General features: G+C 40.3%; 1 protein-coding gene across 9 annotated transcripts in view; it reads left to right on the top strand.

Moving 5' to 3' along the window:
• The window catches only part of ECT2 (epithelial cell transforming 2), a 53,457-nt gene that overhangs the window by 15,088 nt on the left and 10,955 nt on the right, over positions 1-27,414 (top strand). For all 9 annotated transcript variants that reach the window (XM_075132109.1, XM_048864749.2, XM_048864750.2 and 6 more), the window contains 15 exons: positions 240-347; positions 3,376-3,449; positions 3,585-3,715; positions 4,978-5,093; positions 5,310-5,372; positions 5,930-6,152; positions 8,137-8,273; positions 8,943-9,062; positions 14,696-14,764; positions 15,685-15,795; positions 17,148-17,244; positions 18,454-18,535; positions 19,456-19,534; positions 19,779-19,898; positions 26,057-26,195. In XM_075132109.1, coding sequence (XP_074988210.1) covers positions 240-347; positions 3,376-3,449; positions 3,585-3,715; positions 4,978-5,093; positions 5,310-5,372; positions 5,930-6,152; positions 8,137-8,273; positions 8,943-9,062; positions 14,696-14,764; positions 15,685-15,795; positions 17,148-17,244; positions 18,454-18,535; positions 19,456-19,534; positions 19,779-19,898; positions 26,057-26,195 — 1,669 coding nt within the window. The remainder of the gene's footprint in view (positions 1-239; positions 348-3,375; positions 3,450-3,584; positions 3,716-4,977; positions 5,094-5,309; positions 5,373-5,929; positions 6,153-8,136; positions 8,274-8,942; positions 9,063-14,695; positions 14,765-15,684; positions 15,796-17,147; positions 17,245-18,453; positions 18,536-19,455; positions 19,535-19,778; positions 19,899-26,056; positions 26,196-27,414) is intronic.

Below are 27,414 nucleotides of genomic sequence, written 5' to 3'. Positions count from 1 at the left end.
TTTGATTATATGTTAAATACTTCTAAGGCAGGTAACATTTATGGCTTGCCAACCATGTCTCCTTTTTAAAAATGACTCCTTTAACTACAACAGTACAGGTTAAATGAACATGCAAAAGCTTTAAGTTCCAGTGTAATTTGTATGGTGTGTGCATAGACCTCTTGTCTTTGTCCCTTCATTAACAGCTGTAAGTTTCAAAAAGTGTATGATTCTCTTACTTCCTGACTCTTGCTCTTCAGGTTAAGCTTGTGACCTTGGTTCATCATATGGGTGGAATTATTCGAAGGGACTTCAGTTCAAAAGTTACACATCTGGTGGCTAATTCTACGCAAGGAGACAAATTCAGAGTACGTGAACTTGAGTTTGCACTTCAAGCACTTCAAAAAGTTTCTCAGTGTAGATTGACCCTTTCAAATCAGACCTTTTATTTTAACTTGGAGCAGATGCACTTTTGTAATGAAGAAAATATGCTAAGTAGAAAGGATTAAAGATTTCAGCATATCTTTACTTCCGTGATGTCAAGCTTTAAAAATAACAGGTGGTAATTGTTTAGCTGTTGGAATCAAGAAATGGCCTGTTTTTTAAAAATACCTTTTGTCTAAAGGCTTTTGTTACAGATGAAAACAACCTCTGAAAATAAGCATTTTGTCTCTTGTGAAGTACTTAGCATTAAGTTAACTGAGACCACTGCAATTAAGGTTTCAGAGCACTTATCAGCTTGTTCTGCTTCTATGGGTGTGCCTACACTACAATAAAAGACCAGCGGCACAGCTGCAGCTGACCCTGGTCAGCTGACTTGGGATGCTGGGCTAACAATTACAGGGTAGAGGCTCAGGTTGAGATCCACCCCCTTTGTGGGATTACATCACAGAGGCTGGTCTCTAGTCCAAGCCTGAATGTCTACACTGTTTTGAGCCCCATGGGCCTGAGTCAATTGACCTGGACTCTGTGACTTGGTGCCACAGATGTTTTTGTTTTTTATTGATGTGTAGGTGTACCCTATACTTTTCACAAGTATCAGGAACATTTGTTGGTATAATACAGAACATTAAGGGTGCCTTATATACATAGCAAATGTCTTTAAGTGCTGATCGTATTCCATCTTGTGTGCTGTGTAACTTGACCAGTATTGGCTGCAACTGCTGTTGGAAACTTAATGCATTACATAAAGATACAAAGTGGAAATCAAAATTGTATAGCTAATACGGAACACTTCCATCTTTTTAGGTCAATAGAAGGACCCTGCTAGTTACAGCAATAAGCCTTCATAGTCTCATTCTACTATACTAAAACAAAAAGAAAAGGAGTACTTGTGGCACCTTAGAGACTAACCAATTTATTTGAGCATAAGCTTTTGTGAGCTAAGCTTATGCTCAAATTGGTTAGTCTCTAAGGTGCCACAAGTACTCCTTTTCTTTTTGCAAATACAGACTAACACGGCTGTTACTCTGAAACCTATACTAAAACAACCATTCTTATGTTTTGGTCAGTATGTTGATCATTACAGGGGAATGCTTTGCTGTCTGGATGCAAGTTTACTGTGTGTATATATAGCTAATACACTCTGAATCTTTATTGGGATTTCTATATTTGATTTGGCACAGGCTACCAAAACACAACTATCTCCTTGCAATGGAAGCAGTGACAATTCTATTGTGGGGATGACCCTAAATTATGTCCTGCTGGATGTTCTGAGGGTGGGAAGAAGTGTCAGAATAAAATAAGTAAAAAAGGATACGATTTGGTCTTTAACGAACCTCTGTGACGTCTTTGGCTTCAACCCCTACCATAGAAGCAGTGCTCAGCCTTCAGTCTCTCCTTGCAGTTGCCACCCCCCCTGTGGTTTTTTTAGTAAAAGTTATGAATAGGTCAAGGCCTTCTGTAAACTTTTTTTGTTTTGTGACTTTTACTGAAAATAACCATGACCCAATTTTAACCTTAAAAATAGGCTAATGCAAACCTTCAAAAACTGTAAGCTGCAGATGCAAGTTTGTGGTAATTTCTCTCTTATCTGAGCAAAGGTAGAAACATTTTTCACTGGATAATGTACTTCTAGGCTGCAGCTATCATTGTAAATGGGGTACAGCTTAACGCTCACATTTACTGGGTAAATGTTGAAATGGATGTTGTGGCTTTGAGTCTGTTAATGAGTAAAGATACTTGCGCATCTAAAGATTCTCTGTACTGTAATCACTCTACCTACAGTGATACTACTACTACTTGGTTATCTGCTGATAGACATAGTATAAGGTGGGGTGCATAACTAGTTAAAAGACTGTACTCAGAGTAATTACCAATGGTTTGTCACAGTGGGAAGACTTATCTAGTGGCGGTCCCACAAGGATCTGCCCTGTGTTCAGTAGCATTAAATATTTTCATTAATGACTTGGGTAATGGAATGGAAAGTGCACTTATAAAATTTGTGGATGACATCACGCTGGAAAGAGATGCAAGCACTTGTGAGGACAGAATTAGAATCATAAAAGACACTGATAAATTGGAGAATTAGTCTGAAATCAACAAGATGAAGGTCAATGACAAGCACAAAGTACTTCACTCAGGAAGAAAAAAATGAAATAACTGGCTACAGAGTATTACTGCAGAAAAGAAACTGGGGGTTATAAGTGGATCACATATTGAATGAGTCAATGTGATGCACTTATGGAAAAAGGCCAGTATTATGGGTCTATTAACAGGAGTGTTGTATGAAGACCTGGGAGGTAAATTGTCCTGCTTTACTTGGCACTGGTGACACCTCCGCTGCATTACTGAGTCCAGTTTTGCTTTGAAATTTTAAGAAAGATGTGGGTAAATGAGCGTCCAGAGGAGAGCAATAGTGGGCTAAAATTTAGGAAACATGACCTATGAAGAAAGACTTTAAAAATTGGGTGGGTTGACAAGTGGTGAGGGGCCCTCCAAAAGTCTCCAAATATGTTAAGGACTGCTCCAAAAAGGATGGTGATCAATTTGTTAAAGTCCACTGACGGTAGGAAAAGAAATAATCTTACTTTACATCAAGGGAGGCTTTGGCTAAATATTAGGGAACACAGTCTAATTGTAAGGATAGTGAAGGACTGCAATAGGTTATCTAGGGAAGCTGTGGAATCCCTGTCACTGGAGGCTTTGTAAGAATAGTTTAGACAAACGCCTTTCAGGGATGTCCGTCTCAGTGTGTGCGGATGGACTAGATGACCGCTCAAGGTCCATCCGGCCCTACATTTTCTGTGATTTCTGTTTCTCGGAGGAATAACTTCATCCTTTTTACAATACCTGATTTCCAAATTAGAAATGTTGCCAGGAATCTTTCTCCAAGTTTGGAAGGAACTTAAATGGAAAGTTCACTTGTCATAGCTAATGACTTCCTTCTCCTTCTAGCTTGCTGTGAGTCTGGGAACTCCTATTGTGAAAGCTGAGTGGATTTACAAGGCTTGGGAGAGAAGGAATGAAATGTAAGTGTTCCAAAAAAAAAAAAAAAAAAACCCAAACCCCACTCAATTTGTACCTTTTCTATGGTACAAAAACAAGCTTCTATATAGTAGTGACAGTAAATATACAACTGGTTTTAATGAATATTTATTTTTAAGTGACTTCCGTGCGGCTGATGAAGAATTCAGAAATGAGTTCAAGGTTCCCCCATTCCAAGACTGCATGTTAAGTTTCCTTGGATTTTCCGATGAAGAGAGAATTAACATGGAAGAAATGACAAAAATGCAAGGTTATTGTTATTGATCACATTTGCAATGGAATTTATAGGCAATGCATTTTTATCTTTAAATCTGTCTAAAACTAAAATGCTGACTCTTTGCATGTAGGGAGATTTGAACAGATCTATTTAAAAAGCTACATTTAACTTTAGATCTCGGGGGCATAAAGCATGTAGCAAAAACAAAAAAACCACACACCTCGCTTTGGTACGAAATAAGTTTGTTTTTTCTGCAACGCTGTGGATTCAAAATTGTTGCTTTTACTATTTCTTTCCTGCCATCTACCCCCTACCCCTTCCTTCCTCCACATCTAATAGTCAATATTTAACTTTTTGGGAAGTTGGTTAGAAACACGTGCAGTGTGTATGCTTGGCTTCTTCTGACTCAAAGTTGCATTCCACAAATATCTGTTCAAGTGTGTTACTTGAAGCGTGTAGTACTCACAAGTTTTATTATGTATTTGCAAGAAAATAAATCCCTTGTATAGAATTTATGGCCAAATATTTGTTTCCCTTCAATAGTGTAATACAATGTAATGAGACTACTTGGCTGACTCGGTTGGTTTAAGGTCTGTTCTTACAGTGCTGTGTGTGTAATGTTTTATATATGAGAATCTTGTAACTAAAGTTTTTCATATTATATAGAACTGCACCAACTATTGTCATGCAAACATTATACAACTGAGCCTTTATCAAGACAGAGGGAAGGAGTCTCCCTCTTTCAATGTCCTTGTAGCCCATATGGTACAGCTAGCTTTACAATGTACATAACTTCCCATTTGTAATGGCTGTTTAGGTAAGCCATTTCTGGCTTGCTCTTTAGGAGCAATGTCTTTGTTGGAGTCTCGTTCTCAGACATTCTCAAAGATGTTCTCCAAATTATTTTTAAAAAATAATCCCTAGTGGCACCTGAGCTCCAGGAGAGCAAGAGATCTCTCTCCCTTTTTTAACTTCCACCATAGCAGAAACTGTGAACTTGGGGAGGGGCTATAGTCCTAAATGGTGCACCTTGGCTTATCGAGGCTGTCCCCTGAAGTTGTACTGCAATAGAATGTCTGCTGATACTGTCGTCGTTTCCAGAGTGGTGTGTGCCGGGGGTGCCCAGGATGCAGCTGTCTCAAAACTTGCTGACCAACTCCCCCTTCATCTTGCATCTTCTCTCCTTCTTTATTACTCCTTCTCTACCCCAACTTTGATACTACTTCAAAATAATCTCTTACCAAAACTTTAGATGCCTAATTCTTCAGTTAATTTGATTTATTCTCTTACTATAGGTGGGCAGTACTTGCCAGTTAGTGATGACAGGTGCACACATCTGGTTGTTGAAGAAAATACAGTAAAAGATCTCCCATTTGAGCCTCCAAAAAAACTTTATGTTGTAAAGCAAGAGGTTAGTGTAAACAGAAGTCTTAGTACTAGAGTATTTTTTTAATCATTCAATATGTAAGCAACAATTCTATTGGGTATATATAATATATATTCTGAATGAACATAGTTACACTTTGAGGATTTTTTCATACGTGTATGTGGTATTGAATATCTCAGGTTAAAAGCTTGTATCAAGTTTTTGAAACCAGTTATAAAAGACTTTCTTTTCCCCATATAGTGGTTCTGGGGAAGCATTCAGATGGATGCCAGAGCTGGAGAATCCATGTACTTATTTGAAAAGGTATGTTGACCTTTAGTAGTATTGTAATATGTTGACTCTGAAAGCTCACATCCTGCAAATACTTAACTTGATTACTGTGAATTGTCCACTGAAACTGATGGGATTACTCACAGTAATAAAGTTAAGCATGTGTATAAGTATTTTAGGGCTTAATTTGGATGCTGATAACTCATGATGACAGTATATTTCTAAAATTCCTAAATTCTCTTGAAGCATTCAGACTAAAACTTAAACATGTGATTTACTTGGACATTGCTTGCTTAGTAGTCACTTCATGGTGGTCTCGCAGTTATGCAGTACAGAATTTTTAAAGCTGGAAAAACAAACACAGCCTTTTTTTAATAGAAATCCTGTTTAATAACCTAAGGGACTGTAGTGTTTTAAACTATTAACATGTTTGCTGTATAAAACTTTCAATTATTTTGTTTAACCATACAGCAAAATGGGGGCAACTGTCTTGTGTAGTGTATATATAATCTCTTTTCTGTAGTCTATACAGAATCAAGTTGGAGGCAGTGACTAAAAGTACTAAACTGAATTTTCATATCTAATTACAGCCAGAGAGTCCTGAACTCAAAAAGTCAGTGTCGCAACTTTCTCTGAATACCCCAAATAGCAATCGCAAGAGACGTCGCTTGAGAGAGACCCTTGCACAGCTCACCAGAGAAACTGACATGTCACCATTCCCTCCTCGGAAACGCCAATCAGCTGAGCATTCCCTTTCTATGGGGTCTTTGCTGGATATTTCTAATACGCCAGAATCCATCATTACCAATGGAGGTAGTTGAAAGAGGTTTAACCAAGCTTACCAGTGCTTAAAGCAGTATTCTTTGCAAATTACAGAAGTAGAAAAAATAAGCTATGCTACAGTTCTGACAAATAACTACAGGCTTTCTCCCTTTCAAATTATGCAGGGAGCAGAATAGGAGTGAGGCATTCAGACACAGGTAGAGGCCAGGCCAGCTGTCGTCATGTCAGTAGATGTAGTCAAACATGGAGGAAAAAATACACATTTACCAAATATAAATCTCCAGATAATGTTACTCCAAAGCAGTGTGTGAAACTTGTGAAAAGTCTCCAGCGAACAAACAAGGTAGCTAGCATTAAGTCCTCTGGAAACCTAGGCAATAACATACCCGGAAAAGGGACAGTATCAAATCTCCAAAAAAAGATCCTTTTTCCAAAGGAAAGCAAAAAGATCCCTGTAAGGCCGACTTATCTTGAAGCCTTGAAAGATACTTTTGCCTCATGTCAACATCTTGTAGGGACAAATAACATATCAAACGTGCCACAAGATTGTGAAGAACCAACTTGCTTAACTTATGTTGACCAATTAACTAACCCAGAAACTAATATCTCTGCATTTGGTTCCTGTGGCAGAGAGCAAATTGCAAAATTCACAATTAGTCAACTCCTGGAACTTGGACTCCAGAATAAACCCCAATTCCAACATGCAAGAGAGAGATCTGGAAATGCTACAGATGTAAATATGAATACCCTGACTTGTATGAACACCTGTGATTATGTCCAGCAAGTAACCTATGGCCATAGTCATCAGGGAAAGGACAGCAAGGACCAATGTAGCTTTATAAATGAAACATCTTTGATAGAGGAGACTAATGTTTTAGTAGGAGACTCTGAACCTTCTTCTGATTCAAAATCAAAAGCCAGTTACAGTGATACCAGTGCTGCTCTGATAACAGGTAAGAGTACTTGCTGCAGGCGCAGTAATGTTGAAGTTGATCAGTACAAATTCAGAAAAATCAGGCATAAACTTCCCCTCTAAGCAGTGTTTGTTAAATGTACGTCATCTACTTGGGATGTGACCATGTCATTCTTCAGAATGTACAGAATATCCCAAATCAACCTCGGAGTCTGTATTCCGAACACCACTAGCTGCACAACTAGTTCCCCATGAGTCTCTCCTGTAGGGATAGAGGTTTTCAGGCTTTGCATAATGTGGACCTTATCTTTAGTCTCATACACCACGTACCATTTCATTGGCAGTTGCTCATCTCATGACAAATGCTTACATGGAAAAATAACAATGAGAAAAATACTTACACTTTTTTTTAATAGCATTCAGCAGCTAGAAATAGAGAGGTACCTTCATATGAACAGGCAGCTCTCTGAACCACTAGAGTGGTGCACCATTTTGAGAACTAATCCTATAGGATATAAAATTAAGGTTTTTTTAAACAAAAAACTGATTACAGTACTCTCCCTAGCTTTATGGATATTATCCATAGTGTAATGTCACTGTCCTAGGGCACTTGACAGTCCTAGTAGGAGCTTTAGCCCAAACTCAAACTCTGTCAACAGTACACATCTTACAATGGCACAGCTGTACTGCTGCAGCTGCACCGCTGTAAGGTCTCCGGCCAGCATAATTAAACCATCCCTAACTAGCGGCAGAAGCTATATTGGTAGGAGAGCGTCTCCTGCCAACATAGCACTGTCCACACTGGCACTTTTTGTTAGTGAAACTTGCGTCACTCAAGGGTGGGGTTTTCCCCCCCACACTCCTGACTGACCAAAGTTTTACTAACAAATGTGCCAGTGGGGAGACAGCCAAAAGAAGTCTCCTGCTAATGGAACACATGTTCTCCTTGCATCAAAAAAGATAATATAACCTTTCTATCCCTTTTCGATATTAAAGGGGATACCTTTAACAAAAGCAGCTGATCTTTCTGATAATCTTGAGAATCCGTTTTGAAGATTTTAACACAATTCTAAAATAGTCTGTCTCTTTCCCTTTCGTCAGAAACACCAAAATCCTCTTCAAAGCCTTCCAAAAATTCAACTCCTCTGCCTGCAAAGCAGTCTGCAAGATGGCAGGTTGCAAAGGAACTGTATCAGACAGAAAGTAATTACGTAGATATTCTGACAACAATTATTCAGGTAAGTTGTTAGATTTGCTACTGTATCTAGATGAGTCTATTTAATTTTCAGTCCCACCACTGATTTGCAGTTTGATACAGCCTCCTCTTTGGAGGATCTCAAAACACTTGGTGTTTATTAAAAACTCCCCTTTTCTCGACTGATGTCAAAAACCTACTCTAGTGAAGATCTGGAGAGAGAGAGAGAGGCATAAGACTTCAGAAAAAAGAAAAGGAATTTGTTCAGCATGCTTTTTTTAAAAAAAACTATACAAAAACAGACAACTAAAATATTGAATGCCATTGAGCTAATTTCCTTTGCAGTAGCTGATCATACATTTAAGAATGAGCTCAAATATGATTCATCAATTAGAGATGTTGTAACAAGCCTTTGCCCTACTTTTCTAATGTGGTGGTTACAGAATGGAACGGCCTTGGTAATGGATGAATTTAATGCTTCTACCCTCAAACCCAGGATTTACTATGTGGCATAATACAAAACACTCCAGTGAAGTGTGGGAATGAGGAGTTCCTCTTGTCAAGTTTATGGTTATAGAAAACATGACCAGGAAATAAAACATTGCAAATCTTTCCTTCACACCAATATTTCAAGTTTAATAGTGGTTAATATGTGTATACATTATCTCAAAGATGAAAGCTGAATCCATTAAATTTTTGTTTGTTCTTTCAGTTATTTCAAGTTCCTTTGGAAAAAGAAGGGCAGCTTGGAGGACCTATCCTTGCACAGGAGGAAATTAAGACCATATTTGGCAGCATTCCAGATATCCTTGATGTGCACACTAAAATAAAGGCTAGTTTTGTCATGCTTATCTCATTTTCTTTTTTCCTCCAGACCATCAGTTATTTTCCAACTTGAGTTATTTATTGTGTGTAGCTTTTAACAGTAGACATCTGTTCCACTCAATTGGAGGGGGTATTCTTAACTTGCTTGTGTTGTATAATGCTGTCTGGTTCAGAATGACTGGCTGCCATGTTTTGTCTTGAGTTGGCTCTATTTCAGGACTGGTGAATGATGTGCAAATCTAAAACAGCTTAGGATCCTGCAGGATCAAAGGCCCTGTACATATAAGTAGGTGGTACTTGTAGATTGAATGTAGAAGACTTCAGACCATTCTACAGTAGATATTGTAGAAACTCTTCATTCAGATTACTCCACTCCACAGGCTGGCTTGTTTCATTTCCTTCTCAATAGCTGCTTTCACAGGGAGATCTCTCTAGCTGTGGGATTTTTTTTTGGGGGGGGGGGGGGGGCGGTCTTTGACTGACCTGGGCCCACATTCTCAAAAATAGTCTAACATTAGGCTAACTTTCCGAAGTGTTGAACACCCAGCAATTCCCACTGGAGTAAAGAGCAAAGACACTGGAAAAATAACTGGGATGTGTGTGTCTTATTTTTAAAAAGGTTTGTCAGATTTTTGGTGTCCAGCAGTAGATTCCTTAAAGGGGCCTGACTGTTCAGAGGGGATGAGCATTCATCACTTTGTGAAAATCAAACCCCTTTAAAAAGTGCCTTGAATTGGCCACACACAATCAGTTGTTTTTGAAAATCTTGGTGTAAGCTTCTATCTCTAAAGACTTTAGTGTGGAACTGAGGCATGCGCTGAAGTTTGGGGTGAAATATAGCCTGCATCACTCAGTCTCTACTCTTAGTTTGGACACTTGATATGCAGGTTGCTGTCTAAATGAGCCATTAAGGTTTTTTTTTTTTGCTGCAATATGGCATATCAAGGAGCCATAACATTGAATCTCCTGATGAAACGAGATACAAATTTCAATCAAATGAAGAAAGATTTTTGCTTTTATAGTTTCAGAAAACTTAGTATGCAATTGCAAGATGCTATTTTTGGTGGTTTTGGACTTTCAGTCCTGATTCATATTTGCATAGTCTGGAATAGAGGCTTTCGGACTGCTTGCTTCCTTCTCAAATTAATTTTTAATAATCTTAGAAATTATACTGTATTTTGGAGCATTGTTATCAATGCATTAACTGGGAAGCACACAACATACACCTGCAAGTAGGTGGTACTCAAGGTGGAGAAGGTGAAGGACACTTGCTTCTTTCCTGTTTTCTTTTTCTTGGTAAAAAGGAAGAGCAGCACAGGAACAAGACACTCAAGTGACTTACACATGGCATAGGCTGTAAGTGCAAAGGCCTAGGATCGAACAATCCTAGCTGCCACATAGAGCACTGTAGAAACAGCACTGCTTGAAGTGCATGCTGGTCCTTTTCACTGTCTGCTCAGGATGCACTGAGTGCTAACACACTCCTAGCTCTGACATCAGCCAATGAGTATAAACCTGTGTAGTGTGATATGCTGGAACTGAAGTTGGCAACATGAGCAAGGTTTCTGTGGTGCTCTGGTGCAGTTGATAACTTTTTGTTTAAAATTTTTAAACAATAGAGTTTTAATGGAATAACTATGAAAGTAAATAGAATCACTTTTATAGCCTTGCTATTTTGAGATTAATTCAGTTTGTGCCCTCTGCATAAGTCCTACTTGTGGGATGCACTGGTGTGGGTGCAATTCAAATGGTGGAACCTTCTCAACAGTGCCTGATAGACTGCTCATGTGTTTGTCCTATGCTTTCCCTCTGTGTTCCTGACCATGAAAGAGGATATGGCATCCTCTTCCACCTCAGTTCCTTCCAACTGCAGCAGCAATTGTGTGTGAACCATCAGGATCCATTGAACTTAGATCTTTCTCTTGAGAAGAACTTAGTGGTTTATCTAGCTTTAGCTTTAGCTTTACTTTTTAATGTAGTTTGTAGTGTTAGTTGTGGTAATTTTAAGTTTAATTAGTTAATGAACAGTTTTTATTCTTCAGTAGTAAAGTCTGAGATTCTTCAAGTTGATTCAGACATGTATTCCACTTAAGTGCATGTGCACTGGTGCTAGAGAATCTTGCGTATCAGTACCCTTAGAGGGACTGTGCTCACACCTCATGGCTGTAGTCTCTCCCCTACCTATGTGAGGCAGCACCACCCTGTCCCTTCCTCTGTTCCTTCTTGCTACCTGTGGCTGGAGTTGGAGCTTGGAGTGGTTTAATCACACATTTCTCTCGACAACATTACCATCAGTAGCATGCTTTTGTACAGCCTTTCCCTCCTTTGAGGCAGTGGGACTATCCCAGGGTTAAGTCAATCTACACAAAACCAAGGCCAAACTTTGCAGCCTGAGCTCAGCTCCCTGCATCTTGGGGCGTGGCTGCTGCAGGGCTGAATGAAGAGGAACAGCAGTGTTCAGGTGACTGTCCAAGTCCTCCTCAATAGTAGAAAGCCCTCCATCAAGGTGGCCTATTCAGCAGTGTAAAAGGGCCTTTGGTGTGGTCATTAGCCAGAGTCCAACCAATACTAGCTTCTAGCCAGGACATTTAGGAGTACCTGCTGCACCTTAGTTGGGGCTGGTGATGACCTCCTTGAAAGTACATTTGGCCAAGATATTGGCTATTTCATTCACCTATTCAGGGATGATCAGTCATCTCCAATGCTATGGTGGCAAGATTTGTGAAAGGGCTCCTTTTGTCTGCATCTTCCAGTTCAAGAGTCTTTCCCAATGTGGAACCTTAATGTAGTCCTTGCAGCCTTAATAGGACCTCCCTTTGAGCCCCTGACATCTTGTCCATTCCTGATCCTGTGTCAGAAAACCACATTTTTGGTAGCCATAACATCTGCTACCAAAGAGTGAGTTGCAGGCTCTGATGGCACAGCCTCCTTGTATAGAATTTTCCAAGGATAAAGTGACTTTATGATTACTCCCAAAATTCTTGTTTAAAGTGGTTTCTCAGTTGCTCTTGAACCAGGTGGTATATTTACCTGTGTTCTGTCTGATCCTCTAGAAAGGAATGCAGCTTCAGAGTCTTCATACATTAGACATCAGGCAATGCTTAGCCTTCTACCTGGACAGGAGCAAACTGTTTTGTACTTTGCCTCATTTGTTTCTTATGCAGATCCCATGAAGGGTCAAGCAGTCTCTTACCAGATCTCCAAGGGGATAACATCCTGCATTAAGACTGTATATGAAATAACTTCAGCCGCACCCACTCAGCGGGTATGAGCTCTTGCTATCGACATTGCTTGTGCTCTTGTAGAATTTCTCATAAATGTTTCCATATGGACATCTGTAGGGCTGCTATTCGGTTATCTCTTCATATGTTCACAAACCATTATGCCATAATCGCATCTTTTGGGATGGATTTGAATGTTAGTGTCCTGCAGCCTTCGTTTAGGTAGACTCCAAACCCTGCTTCCTAGGGCAGTACTGCTTGTGAGTCACCTAAGTGGAATACCTGGCTGCATTGAGTCGAAGAAACTGTTACTTACTGTAACTGGGTCTTCAAAATGTGATGCAGATATTTATTTGATGACCCACCCTCTGTCCCCTCTGCAATGGAGTCTCATCTCCAGGCATAGGTGCCAAAGAACTGGGGAAAATTGGGGCGGCGCTGCCTCATGCAGTCTTGGGAGGGACTACCACCATGAGGTGTGAGCACTCTCCCTCTATGGGTACTACTAAACAAAAATCTCCAGCGTCCTGGGCACATGCACGCATAAGTGGAGTACACCCCTGCATCACGTCTCAAAGAACCACAGTTACACTAAGTAACTGTTTCTCCCATGGTGGATTGAGAAGTTGAGACCTGGCTTCCAAAGGTGTATCTCTCGTCCAACAGTCTTTCCTTTGTTGGACGTCCACACAACGTGCTTGGTGTGCCTCTGAGCATCCTTAAAGGAAAGTGGACCCTCTGAATCCACAGCACTTGTACTCAAAGGGTACACGATGACTGTCAGAACAGGCTGAAAGCCATATTGTTTAAGAAATCCTGGTTGCAAAGCTGCCCAGATCTGACACATCTTATCCAAGGTGAACAGGGCACTGATGGCCTTTAGGGACTAGAAAGACACTATGCAGAAGACTCCAATCTTTGCCATAGGACTTCTGTTTAGTTGGTTCCTAAATCATTGGATCTGACTTAGTCAATCCTGGCCTCTGAAATAAAACCCAAACCATGAGGAAAAAAATTTCAGATGCTTTTATGTCTTTTCAAGGGACTGAGATAAGGTTCCTGTTAGTAGGGCCCAAATGCATGCAGGAAACCCTTTGGTTTTGGATCAGAGAATCCTAAATCGGACAAAGATTCTGGTTCAGGGTAAAATCCCTGCCTAAGAGTTGTCACCCTTCGTTCTCTGAAGATCATCCCAGAGCCAGCAGTCAGGGCCGGGTCGGTAAGAGGTGAGAACCCAGCAGGGAACATCCTTCCACACAGATTTTGTCTCCTGGTTCTCAGCTGGAAATGCTTTTCAAAGGGGGACTGAAATGATGAGAAGTCTCTTTAGGTGTTTGCCCTCCTTTTTCTCTCTCTCTCTCTCTCCCTGCCCCTTTCACTCTTTGCACCTGAGAAGACACAAGCAGCAGCTGTTGGACTCTGGGGTAGGCACCCTGACCTAGAATTTGGTCAGTAATACTGTTTTTGAAGCATATGGTGATTGAGCAACTTTGCTTGAATCTAATATAGTTTAAGTTGGGCATTAAAAAGCATTTTATCTTGTGTAAACTTTTCTTACTCTTATGCCTCATTGCTTATACTCAAAATTCATTTCTTTGTAGTTTATAAATTCTTATTGGTTTTATCTAATCCAGTGTGTTTTAAGCCAGTGTCTGGGTAACTCCATTTAAGGTGGCAAGTAGTTGTATGTTGTTCCCATAATGGACTTATATATTTGAACTGTCCATGAGAGGGCTGGGCAGTACATTCCTGGGGGGAAATCCAGGACTGGGCATGTGTTGGGGTCACCGTGCAGTATAACTAATGCAGAGTGATTGGTAGGCTACAGTTACACACACACATCTGGGAGTGACCTGCACGCTGGCAAACTGTTCATTAGTGGTCCAGGTTGAGAGCTAGGGCATTGCAAGGCACTTCAGATTGTAGGGCAAGGGTGACACAGCACCCCAGTGGTCTGGATTACACCCCAGTATGTCACACTTAACAGGTTCCGTTATCTCTATTTGGGTTGGAGGGAGAAGAGGAAAGTGATAGTTTATCTTACGAAGGGTTTTCATTCTCTCCCACATCCTTTCCCTAACTACCGTCACTGGGAGTTAATATCCCATTTGAGAATGCAGGACCTTTCCATGTCTGTCTATCTGCAAACTGGGAGATAACCTTGTTTTGACTTACACTTAGATGATGATTGGAAAGCTGTTTCACAATGATGAATGCGAGGCATATGTACGTTTGTACGATTTGTAAGCTTAAAATCTGGAGCACAGTTCTATAGCAAGTGTTGGATTCCATAGCAATTGCCGCACAATGTCAGGCCTTGAGTAAAGAAATGTATAAATATTAGCTGTACAACTTAGATACATGGATCTTTTAAATCAGGCTGCTTATTGTCTTCCTAATACAATTGTTTATATTCCAGGAAGACCTTGAAGGCCTTATGATAAACTGGGCTGAAAGCAAAAGTATTGGTGATGTCATTCTTAAATATGTAAGTTATTTTTACAGTAGCTGTAAACTGGTTTTTACTAATGTAATCTAAAATGCATTGAGGAACACCACTAATCTTTTTGGATGAAAACTGCTCTGTACATATTTCTCATTAGTGTATCCAGGATAAATCCTCAGTTGTCAATTTAAATAATGACAGAGTAAGGAAGCTCCTGTAGTAACTCATGTTGAACTAAAGACTTCTTTCTCTCTTGTATTGTAATGTTGGGCAGAGCTCCAAAAAGCTGTGTACAGACGTTTATCCAGACTCTAGAAACCAGGCTTGAAATGTTACAAAGATTTTTCCTGTAACCTCTGGTATTCCACTGCAGTTTGAATAAACTGGGAGCACCAAGAAAACAGCCTGTCAGTTTTGTAATTGTGTGGTTGTACTTTATTGCTTCCACTTCATTCCTAGTGAAAAGATGCATGGGGGAGGGGAGAGGGTAGTTGAAGAGGGAATAAATTTAAACCAACTCAGAGGGTTAGTTTTAGTCAGACCAGGATTTCCTATCCCTTGGTAATGAATATGCAAGAAGGTAAGGACAAATGTAGTTCAAGACAAACAACAATTGGAATACAGTTGTCCAGTGCTCTCCCTGACTATCGACAATAGGCTTCATTTGCCCTACTGTGGCCATATTTTCAGCTGTCACGTTCACACATCTTAGCCCAAGATAAAACTACAGGCAACCCTGTGACTTCTTCTGTAGGATGAGGAAGAAAATCGGTGCAGAAAAGGGTTTCTGTTTTCAAGCTTCAAGGAAGGTGTGGTCTAAACAGTAAGACCCTCAGAAGTCCAGAGTGGAAAATGGTGACAGCTTTCAAAGCTGTCTTACTACTGTAATACAATGTACATAAAGACTGCTTGCTTGTTTACCTAAGGTCTATGCTTAAAGCATTTTGCAATATTTTTTTCAGTCAAAAGACTTGTTGAAAACATACCCTCCTTTTGTGAACTTCTTTGAAATGAGCAAAGAAACTATTATGAAATGTGAAAAACAGAAGCCACGGTTTCATGCTTTCCTAAAGGTATTTATGCACTGAACTTTATTTTCAGCAACTTTTTGAATATATTACTGAGATTAAAGTTTAATACCACTAAAAAATTCACTAACTCAGTGAATCTTTAGATTTCAGTTAGGGGAAGGAAAACTACAATAGAACTGTAAATTTTGGGTATGGGGTAGAATGGGAGGTTTAGGCACTATAATCCTCAGCACTTCTTCAAACCTTTATAGAGAAGTGGCATTTAGCAACCAGTATGTGACATTAGTGTCTCCAGGGTAACAGACTGTCTGAAACAAGGCTGTTACATTTAAAATGTAACAATCATCAGCACCTCCAGAAAGTGTTGATATCACTGTGGGATTAAGTTCGTGAAAACAAATGAAGGGCATCTTGCTGCTTCTTAGATGGGCAACCTATTTTTTCTGGACTAAAACAGATTTAACTCTCCTTGGTTGAATTTTGGCTATTTCCAGTGTTAGGAGGTTGGGGGTTTCTAACTACAAGTTGGCTCTTCATCGCTATTAAAAATAAGATGGAAGGCACTGGGTCAACTGGTAGACCATGTTAATGCTTTCATAAGGGAGGTCAGGGAGCCACAGTCACTCAAAAGATTTTTGAGCCTGTTCAATAGTTACAACAGTCAGGATTTTGCCAACTACTGCCCTCTATAACTTATCCTTCTTGGGAAGTGGTTATTCAGAAGGTGGTCAAACTCTGGTATTTGAAAGTCTTGGATTGCCTTCATTCCTAGACCTGTATGTGGAATACTAGAACTGGTTTCTTTTGCAGATTGAGTGATGGATAAGAATTGAATTGGATAGCAAAATTGACAGACTTAACACCTACTATCAACCTGATTTGGGGGTGTGTGTGGATAGGATTGCACTTGGATGCTACTGTGCGCCACCTTTCAGACTGCCCGAAGGAGGGGTATCTTTAATATAGAAACAAAGGGGTTGGGAGTGAGGGAAGGGTTCCTTTTAGACTCTGTAGTGGAGTGATAACTTGCTTAAACATAAATCTAGGTAATAGTTGTTCAAAAATAGGCTTTAGACCTAGCTTTAACAAAAGCTGTGTAAATGGAACTGAATGAGCACCCAGGGGTGTTGCAGTAGTCCAGAACTTTCACATTGCTGTTACTTGTATTTATAGATTCTCTTTTAATAGTGTCTTTTTTGGCATACACTATGCAAGTGGTAAGAGAATTGAAAGTACTCTTTAACATACTAACTTGAATTCTAGTTTCATATCTCAGGAATGTAACTGAGAATCCACTATGCTTAAGAACTTTTTTTAATTCCCTGTTAGATTTCTCAAGCAGAAAAGCCTGCATGTTGCTCTGGTGTAAAATGCAATGCCTTTCTCCTTTCTAGATAAACCAAGCTAAACCAGAGTGTGGCCGTCAAAGTTTGGCTGAACTACTCATTCGACCAGTTCAGCGCTTGCCTAGTGTTGCTTTACTTCTAAATGGTAATTTTTTTTGGTACCGTTTTGGGTCAGACACCTGGCTTATTAGGCAGTAAATGAAAAGTGGTGGTTGCTGTTTAGATGAATTAGAATCTTATTTCAATGTTCCAATCGTAGTTGGTAAAGCCAAGAGCCAGATTGTGTGGTATGTATTTCAGTAGATTCAGTTGGTCATATGCTTCACTTCAGCATACAGGTATAGACAAGCCTTTACTCTGTGAAAATGGGGTATATGCTCTAAATCTGAATCTATTTCAGCTCCCAAAGCCACAACCGTTATGCTAAAATAATTGGGAACACTTCAGTGTCATAGCATGAACTACTTTCTGTAGTCATTTCAGTTCTAATGGCTCACTTAGTGTGTGAGCTGCTACTTGTTGTAACAGTCATTATGTACTCCTGAGTGATGTACTTGGGATGCTCTTAAAGGCACTCTAGTTTAAACATCCCTCTTGCCCTAAATCTACTACCTAGCAGTGTTAAAGTAGAGCCTAAGACCTCTCAAACAGACATTGTTTTGTTTTATTTTGTCTGTGATAGAAGCTTGTGTAGCAAGTTTTGTAATTTTTTCTATATATGACTATCTTGTGATTGTCCTGTTTTTATGGATCTTTCAACCCACAAAACCAACCCCCGGCCTCTAAAAAAGGGAGAAGATAAGTTAAAAGAAACTCAAAAGAGAATGTGAATGTACAAAAACTGGCAGTGGACTTCAAGGCAGGGTCGTACTCTTGAAAGTTTTCAACTTTCTTAATTGACTAGATTTCAGCTTTATGTTCCTTCACAAGCACTGCATGTTAAGGATAGAACCTAATATTTGTTGCTGGGATTGGAGTGTAGATGACTTTTTTTTTCCAAACATATAAACATGGGTGTACAAAAATACATACAAATGGCTTGTTAAGTGGCTAGATATTGTGGAAACTGTGTATGCAAATGGAACATGCAGACATGAAACAGCATTGAGCACACATGACTCATACCTCTTGAATGAGTGTAGGTGAGCATGAAGGTGATTGAAAACACCCATGAGTGTGCAAGATTGATTTCAGCAGAAAACTCACTAATTTGCTTTATCGTGTTGGGCATGAGGCTGCATTAACTTAACAATGAAAAGTAAGGGGTCTTCCTATCATGGGAATTATAAAGCAAAAGTTTAAATGATTTATTGTTGCAGAGATTCAACACTTGTTTAACATTTTCCTGCTGCAGACCTTAAGAAACATACAGCAGAAGACAACCCAGACAAAGGCATGCTAGAGAGAGCTATTGAATCATTAAAGGAAGTGATGACGTAAGTGATGCTTTTGATATGAAATATTCTCTCGGGTCTTACTGAGGTATCTTGCAAATCTCAGCAATGCTGTGGCACCCCTTACCTCTTCAACATTCCTCCCACCCCATGTCAGAGCTTTCAATGGAATCCTCCGAAAGCGGCCTCATAGCTATCTTTTGCTATGCGCGCCTGGGGAATTCCGCCCTCTTGGCCCATGTTGGATCTAGAACTTTTAGAGCTCCCTTATGCCACTCTTAGCCGAAGTAAAGGAGATCTTCACACGCATGCACACCCCGCCTTGACTGACCCATTATCTTGATTCCAATGAACGCTATTGGAAGGACATAAACTACTGGTGGAGGGTCCGTTTCTGGTGTGTGTTGTGTAACTGTGTCGTAATAGAAGTGTTCTCCATCTTGAAGTTTTAGGCTCTAAGAGTCTTGCAGGTGTAGGATGTACCCTAGTGAGGAAAGATATTCAACATTAGACTAATGCTATATTTGTCCAATACAAAAAATTATTCATGAACTCTAACTAGCAACAGTTCACTTACACATGCCCAAATCTCTTCAAGTGAGCATTGCATTTAATTCAAAGGACAGAACAAAAATGGCGAGTACTTGACACTGCTGAAAATCAGTTTCTGCTTCTCTGTTCATAGTTGCTGAGCAGTTTGCTGGTTTCTGCTAACATGTGTAACTGCATTGTTCCAGATTTGGATGCACATATATTTAATACATTGCACATGGAAAAGCAGTTCACTTAAATGATCATGTTTGTGGTGGTGGTTTTTTTTAATTTGAATGATCAATTACTGTATACATTGGTGTGCCTGTGGGGACCATATCTCTGAATGTCCAGCCTCACTTTTGTGCCTTTACATTTAGTTTGATCTGTTCTTATTGTTTAATACTGATAAACCAACATACTTTCCTCAGACACATTAATGAAGACAAAAGGAAAACAGAAGCACAAAGACTGATCTTTGATGTTGTGTACGAAGTTGATGGATGTCCAGTAAGTTACTGCCCTCAAGCTATTGACCTGTAGAATGACTAACCAACTGACTTAGTCCTTGTATTAAAATTCTACTTAACCTGATTACCTCTGTATAACTCTTGTGTTTAGAATGTACATTCAACAATATCAAAGGTTAAAAGGTCCTTCACTATAAAACCATATTTCCAATATTGAGTTGAGTGAGTGGTAGTCTGGCTCGTATTTATTAATGTCTAATGAGCTGCTCATTTCTACCATTTAGGCCAATCTCTTGTCATCTCATCGAAGCTTAGTTCAGCGGTTGGAAACGGTTGCACTTGGCGATGACCTCTGTGACAGAGGAGAACAGGTCACACTCTTTCTGTTTAGTGACTGTCTAGAGGTAAGGCTGTAGAAAATTCTCACTGAACTGAGGCATTGCAGAATGCTTTGTAACTCAAACTTTAGTATAAATAAGCAAGTTATCCTAAATACTGAAACCCTATGAAGAAATACTAAACAGAGAGGGCAAGTTGAACATTTAGCCTGCTATCAATATTGTCGGTTTCTTGGCACTACTGTAGAGATTGCACTGACAAGTTGGTAATGTCTTATATCCCTAATGAACTAACTACATATTGGCAGTGAAAGACATTATGTTGAAGCAGCATATGGAATAATACTGTCTGCTAAAGAAGCACCATCGTTCTACAGTATCTGTTGCTCTTCCACAGGACACAGTTTCTTGGTACAAAAATTAAACTAGTGACATAAATGAGTTTAGCTTAGTTATAATTTTCTTCTGGCCTATGCCTTCTGATAAATCATTCAATTTTTCATAAGTAAATGCAGTGCATAAAGACAATGTTTACATGAATGGGTGAACGCCGCTTGTGTCTTTCAAAGCTTTTAAATTACAGCAAGTTTGAGCATTTTACTTGTCCCTAACACATCAACATCCATTTTCCTCTAAGAAGTAGAAAATGTTAAATCTCAGCATGCTTGGGATTGGATTGACAACCTGGATTTCAGTAGTTACGTGTGTGTGTGTGTGTATATAAATTAGTTATTTTCAGCTTGTAGTGAATCAAGCCTTTGGTGCTTGTCAGCCACTGGCACTACTGAAAGTGCTGGAGATACTGGCTTAGCACATTTGCGTCTTCTGGGGCTTATTGGTATTTAATATCAGTAAATGGGTCTCTCTCAGGTAGATATCTGCTTATGTACACATTTTTGTTTAGTCTAAAGTGTCCACACAAGCAGTATAACCAGTAATTGCTGTTGGAAAAATGAAGACATGGTGGGGGGAGTGTAATTGGGCTTTGGAGGCTTAAGTGGAGAGAGAGTATTTACAACTTCAACTACTGTGACTGGTTCAGAGACTTTCATTAAGGAATTTAAAACTCGCTGCAAAGTCTGCCCAAAGAAAGACCACAAGGCAGTTTAACACCTTGGACTAGTGTCACGCCACTACAGGCAAGATAACTTTATTGTATCACGTAATGACAAAACAAAGCTGAGCTACTTTGCCAAAAGAGAGGCAAGTTAAATTGGCTTTGACAAAACTTCGGGCGTGGGTTTCTTCGTTTTTTTTCTTTCTTTTTTTTCTTCTCCTTTAGAAAGCTGAAAATGACTGAGCGTTAATGGACATAGACTCAGGGCCTTGTGTAAATTCCTAAAACTACAACAATCTTGGTGGGGTAGTGGGCCCTGGTAAGCAGGATCCACTTTGATTCATTCTAGTCTATGCTACCATATGGGAATATGTGTAGATATGCCCACTTGAAGCATTGTAACTGTATAGGGGCAGGAGCACCTCTCTCATTAAGGCTGAGACTAGCTTGCTGTTTAACAGTTAATATTTTCCAAGGGCTCTAAAATAAATGTGTACATGAATTGTCTTTAAACTGCCATGTATCATTAGTGTCTGGGGTAGGGTTAGTGGTCCACATTGAAAGTTGTTTGAGCAAGGGGTTCCTGAGATACTGCTCTGATTTTAAAAAAAAAAAATAAAAAAAAAATCATGTGTTTTCTGCACACTTGGGGCTTAAATGATGGCTCTCATCTTCCCCCAAACTGATATAACCTACTCAGGAATGATCTCTACTAGTATCTGGCACCCACTACCCCTTTTTTGGGGATGCAGTGTTCTTTGAGTAGTGGAGCACCTGTGGGTGTTCCATTTCAGATTCACATACGCCTCTTGAGCCCTTGATTGAAGATTTCGAGGTATCAGTCAGTGTCCATTCAGCCCACATACATGCCCTATGAAATCTTGTGGCAAACACCAAGGCTAAATAGGAGTGCATGGCAAACCGTCCTCAGTTCCTTCATTTCTGCCTCTGCCTGAGACTGAACACTACACTGTCTGCCTAGAGCATACAAGGCTTTTCTCTTTGTCCCCTTTTTCTGTCATAGGTAATTTAGGGTGGTTGTTAGTGGTAGTTTAGGTGCGAGAACTGCATTCCTTCTTTCTTCCCTTGGAGACTTGCCCTTTCCTGGTGGGATATGCCTGGTTTGCCAAGTTTCAAATGCTGCCTCTCCTCCAGGAGGCTATACCAGTGACAATAGATGATTGCCTTGGGGAGTCCCACATCTCCCAAAGTGCTCCTTTTTTGTTTTTGTACAGCCCTTAAGTCCAGGACTAGGCAAAACAGGGAGATAAAACTCCAGCTGCTGGTGATGGAACAGTCCCTGCAATCACCCTCTGATCCAGGTCAGGCCTCTCTCCCCCCCTGAACATTTGTCCCAGGGCTGATCCAGCACCCCAATCAACCTCTGGTCATGTTTCTCATAAGAAAAAGCCTTTGGAGCACCCTCTGAATACTCCCAAAAAGACGAGCTCAGACTCTGTATCTAAAGAGCCAGCTGCAAAGAAGATTAGATTCCTGTCCAGGCCTTCATCTCCAAGGGTTCTGCTGAAGCCAAGGACTCTTCCTCTGGTGCTCGCAGGACCATGAAGCCTTGGAGATCCAAGGAGAAGAAACATAGCTCCAATAGGGTGCCCATACCCTCCACTAGGAAGGGGTGTAAGCAGAGGGTACCCTCGAGCTTCCCATTGGTGCCATCACACGCCTTAACCCAGCCATTGGTACCAATGCAAGTAGCTCAGGCATGGTGCCTTTACCAGCAGTACACTTGGTACTGAGCAGGCATCAGCATCTGACACAGCCTGTAGCATGCTCATCATTAATGGTGCTATCAGCTCCAGCCACCGTGACCTTGGCTGTGGTGTTAGTATGAACTAGAGTCCTGGTTGCTGTCAGGTACTGAGCATCTCACAATGCCAAGATCTCGGGCTCTGAGTGGCAAATCTGTGACACAGGACTCTCCTTCATTGGCTGCTTTTCCCCTTCCCTTCTCCTATGGGAGAACATGGAGGAAGACTCCCAGTCAGTCTCCTCGAGTCCCTCTCCCCTCCCCCAATCCCTATTAGGGGTTCTCCAACATTCCTCTTCAGGGAGAACTTTTTGCAGCTCATCTAAGATGGTGGAACCAAACCTGTATGCCACTTCTGCTCCATTATGGACCCCTGCAATGGCCATATTGGGACCTGTGGGCTGGCTATCGGCAACAATTCAATAGACTTCCGGAACTGTCCTTTAGGGAAACTGAGGTTACGCCATCCTCCTTCTGCCCTTTCACAGCAGGAAACATCATTTGAGGAACTGGAAGCTAGAGCAGAGGAGGAAGTCACCCCAAGATTCCCATTTCATTGTCGTCATTCCTTTAAAAAGTTGCATCTATAATGTAGCTTGAGCCAAGTTGGTGAGCCAGAGTCACTTGTCCAAGTGCAGCAACACTGGGATGGCTCCACAAGACACGTTTACAGGCAGCCTGATATCTGAATAATTGCATGCCTCAAAGTGATGATGTGGCCATGGAATTTGAGTAGCACCATGTACCATGAGTACTCCTGCCTTCAGCAGCTTTCTGAACTTTAGCTGTGCTATGCCTGTCCTGTACTCAACCTGTTCCCTGATTTTGAATAAACAGCCCTAGAGTTTCCAGATGTTGGCACTCATTGACTGTTCTAAGAATTCCTCATGGAATATCACCTGTGCATTGTCATGTATGCCAACAGACTATTTTCTGTGGCAGATTTTTTTGCTCCTTTTGCATGTCCCACCTAACTCAGCAGAGAAATGGGGGGGGAGGGTTTGCAGTCCCTTTGTGTATTATCCTCACTGTGCTGTGAGATCTGGCAACCTGCTGCAGTTATTCCTGTACTAGTCAATACAGTTGTCTTTAACCTTTTTCATGTGTCTTTTATATTTGGGAAAGGAACTTGCTGCCTGGTTTCACTAGCTCTTGATGGAGGAAAACTCTTCACTTTAATAGTGTTGAAAGGCAAACTTCAACATAGGTCTCCCAAAAAAATGCTTGAGGAACTTTGATATTTATCAGACCGGTACACAGAATACTTCCTAAGGATTGGGGTCAGGGTTTTGGCAGCTATTGATTTTGTGAAATAGTAGACAGAAAATCACTTCTGCAGTCTGTGCTAGATAGCTTTATTAGAGGTCTCAGTGATATAATGCACTTAAACCCACGTATATAAAACTCTGTCATGAGAGATTGTTATGAACTAAATAAAACTGCTAAAGCAGAACGGACCCCAAAGGAATCTCAACTTCTTTAAGTGCCAGGATGGGATACAATGTGTTTGGGGAGGGGAGGAGGATAGCAAGAAAGGATTAATTTGGAGATTCATGAATTGTAGATGGACCATGAAAATTCCATTTTAAGACACTATTGTAAAAATGTGTATTTCACAAAATACACAGATTACGTGAGTTGTGGTGGCTTTGTTTTTGGTGGGTGGTCCATTTCCTACCCCAAGGAGTTTCTAAAATTGCCTGTTCTAAGGGATGCCTAGAAATCCACTTTCCAAAGTTCCCTACCTCCTCCTTACATATTCAGTGTAAGATCACATGAATTGGGGTACTAAAAATAAGTAGGGAATTTTTCATCAGTGTAAAATCTTACATGATTTCATCAGGAAATCTAATGTAACTTTTGGCTCTAATGAGGACTACTTTCACCTTTTTAAAAAATGGATATTGCTAATACATACGTTCTCATTGAGGGAGAGGAAGAATCTAAAGTGGACTAGTACTGCATCAAACTTCTTAGAAATCCTGCAAGCAAACTGGGAGCCCATGATTTTGTAGCCTTCATTGTGTACGCACCCTAGCAAGTGTCTTATTTTAAATAATTAAGATTAAGTACCACACTTGTTTTTGATCAAAGGATTGCTTTCCTGTGCAACAGCCCCAGGCTCCATGGCTTTGCTTTCGTTTTTCACTCACCTAACTAGTAGGAATCTGGAATTCTGGGGTGGAGTCTGCCTTTCTGATGAACATCTCATGTAATTTCTAAAGTATTTCCTGCTGCTGAGCAAGGAACATGCTACAATAAATATAGTTAAAAACCTATGTAGTATTGGTGGATTGCAGAATACTCTCCAGTCCTCAAACAGTAAAAAAATTTGCTGTGTGTGAACTCTTTCCCTTTGAATCGGAGTGACTCAAGGGCAAGAGATGTGGAAGTAAACAAAGGGAATAGGGGATCCAGTGACAGAATCTTGAGGGGGCAAAAATAGTTAATCACTGAAGAAAGCACATAGAGGAAGTCATTATCAAAACGTAGCAGACAGGGTAGAGAAGATTCTTCCAGTTTTGTGAATGTAAGAACAGAATCATGAACTGACTCCTGTGAATTAGGTATCTGAGGTGTCAGAAAAACACAGCCTCCTCTAAGCTTGAATGTAAAAGAGAGAAGTGCTTCTTTGAGCGTGGGTGGTATTGGAGAGGCATGTAAGGTCAAAAGATGGCTTGCATTGGACCATGTTGAAACACTCTCCCTACCTTGGAGTACTTATAAACAACTTATCCCCAAATTCCCCTTCTTTCCTGCAGCAAATAGTGCGTGGCATCATGGAAAAGAGCAGTTAGACATTTAAAAAAATACTAACATAAAGCAAACGGCTGCCAAATTGTCTCCTGGGAACCCCTAGACCGTCCACCTTCCAATGCTGTGGCCCTCATTGCTTTGAGCTTGCCATGTTTTTTAGTAGCTTGTCTCACTTAGGTAAAGCCAAACTTATCACATTGTAGATAAAACTGCTTCAAGTCACTCTGTTTGCAGAGAAGTGGACTTTCTAAGCTGGGCCAAGGGCTCTGAAAATCCAAATACTGTACTGGGCTACAACTAACAGGTGGCATCCCTGTTTGAACATTGACCAATCTGCTGTTTTTAGGATCTGCTCTACAGCTAGGTGCATGCAAGAGTATACTGGGAAACTAGGGGAACCAGATGAGAGGAAATATCATAGCCTTTCAAGGAACATACTTTGTTTTTATTTAAAAAAAAAAAAGGATCCTAGTTCTTCTGAAAAGACATACAGCTTCTCTTCAAACAGAAGTATAAATCCATATGTTGGAGCTGGTTACTAGATGAAGACTTCATCTGTTCTCTCTCACTAAGCTTTAAGCTTTGATTTTTATTGATTGTTTTAATTGTAAGATTTAAACTTGTTACCTCATGCTCTTCTTACAGATTGCAAGGAAACGGCACAAAGTTATCAGTGCTTTCAAGAGCCCCCATGGCCAGACCAGGCCCCCAGCATCTCTCAAACACATTGTTCTCATGCCTCTCTCGCAGATCAAGAAAGTGCTAGACATCAGGGAGACAGAAGGTCTGTGCTTGGAATGGTGTTATAGCTAATAAACCCAGTGGGGGAATGGTGGGGGAGAGAGAACATTGAAGTGTGTATATAATATATTCTGAGAACTAATTATGTGATTACACTCCAGCTGACAGCTACAAATGCTAATGTTCTGGCTTGAAACCACAAAGCAACAAGTTTTTTATTTAAAGATTGTTTGCCTGCTGGCCAATGATCTTGAAATAACCACTAAAGGCCATATCAACAAGAGCCAGCCAAATGGCACTGTGAACCTGCAATAAAAAATAAGCCTACAGAGCTTTTAAACACAGCCCTTGTTCTGCTGAGTGTGCTTTTTGTTGCTTGGCCCATTGCTGTTTCCACAAATACAAATCTTCATTTCAAATGTGGTGGTGGCACTCAACAAGCTATCCCTCCCACCTGAGGACAAAGGTTTGACTTAACTCGCGTTAGATTACTTAACTCGCGTTAGTCACGGTTAGATTAATGTTTCACAGTAGCAACAGTTCATACCAATTTATTCAACATTGTAGCAGCAATACCATCATAAATCTGTTTTCAGAAGCTTGTAATTGCTGTAAACATTCTCTGGTTAGAAATTAAAATACAATAAGGCTTCACTTCAAGTGATCAAACTTTTTGGTTGGTGTTCTCTAGATCTCTTCATCAGATCTTACTGGGTTTGTATGTTTTTCAGAGCTTAAGACAACTCTTCTGAGTAAGAAGTAGGAAGAGGCCATCTAGTAAGCAGGCAGCAACCTCATACAGTCTAACTGTAACTTTAGATTTAACTGCAGTCATTTTTTAAACTGGTATTAATGGAGAGTGTGCTTTTTGCTGTAGTCTAATTATTTGATGGCAGAGACACCAGAGTAGACTGACAATGAATGTTAGCCCCTTGGCTTCTTCACACCAAAAGATGGTCCACTGGTGACAAGAGGGTAGCTGAACCCTTCTGACCACGTTCTAGCTCCCGTTTCTGAAGCAGTGCTGAGCACGGTCTGTCTACACTTGCAACTTAATTGTGTTCAGCACTGGTTGGTTGTCAGCAATGGGTCACTTGTCCAGCATAGACTGGGTTTAACATCAGTATCCTTTTAAGATATAAGATATAATTCTGTTTAGTCAAATTTGAATATCTCAAATGGTCAAACTTCCTTCATAATAGAAGACATAGCAGCTTCAATGTTGCTTCTCAAAGTGCCCTACAAAATAGGGCAGGCATCAC

The sequence above is a fragment of the Caretta caretta genome, chromosome 9 (assembly GCF_965140235.1).
Source record: "Caretta caretta isolate rCarCar2 chromosome 9, rCarCar1.hap1, whole genome shotgun sequence".
NCBI lineage: Eukaryota > Metazoa > Chordata > Testudines > Cheloniidae > Caretta > Caretta caretta.
Note: the sequence above shows the minus strand (reverse complement) of the source record. Positions and strands in the feature narration are given on the sequence as shown.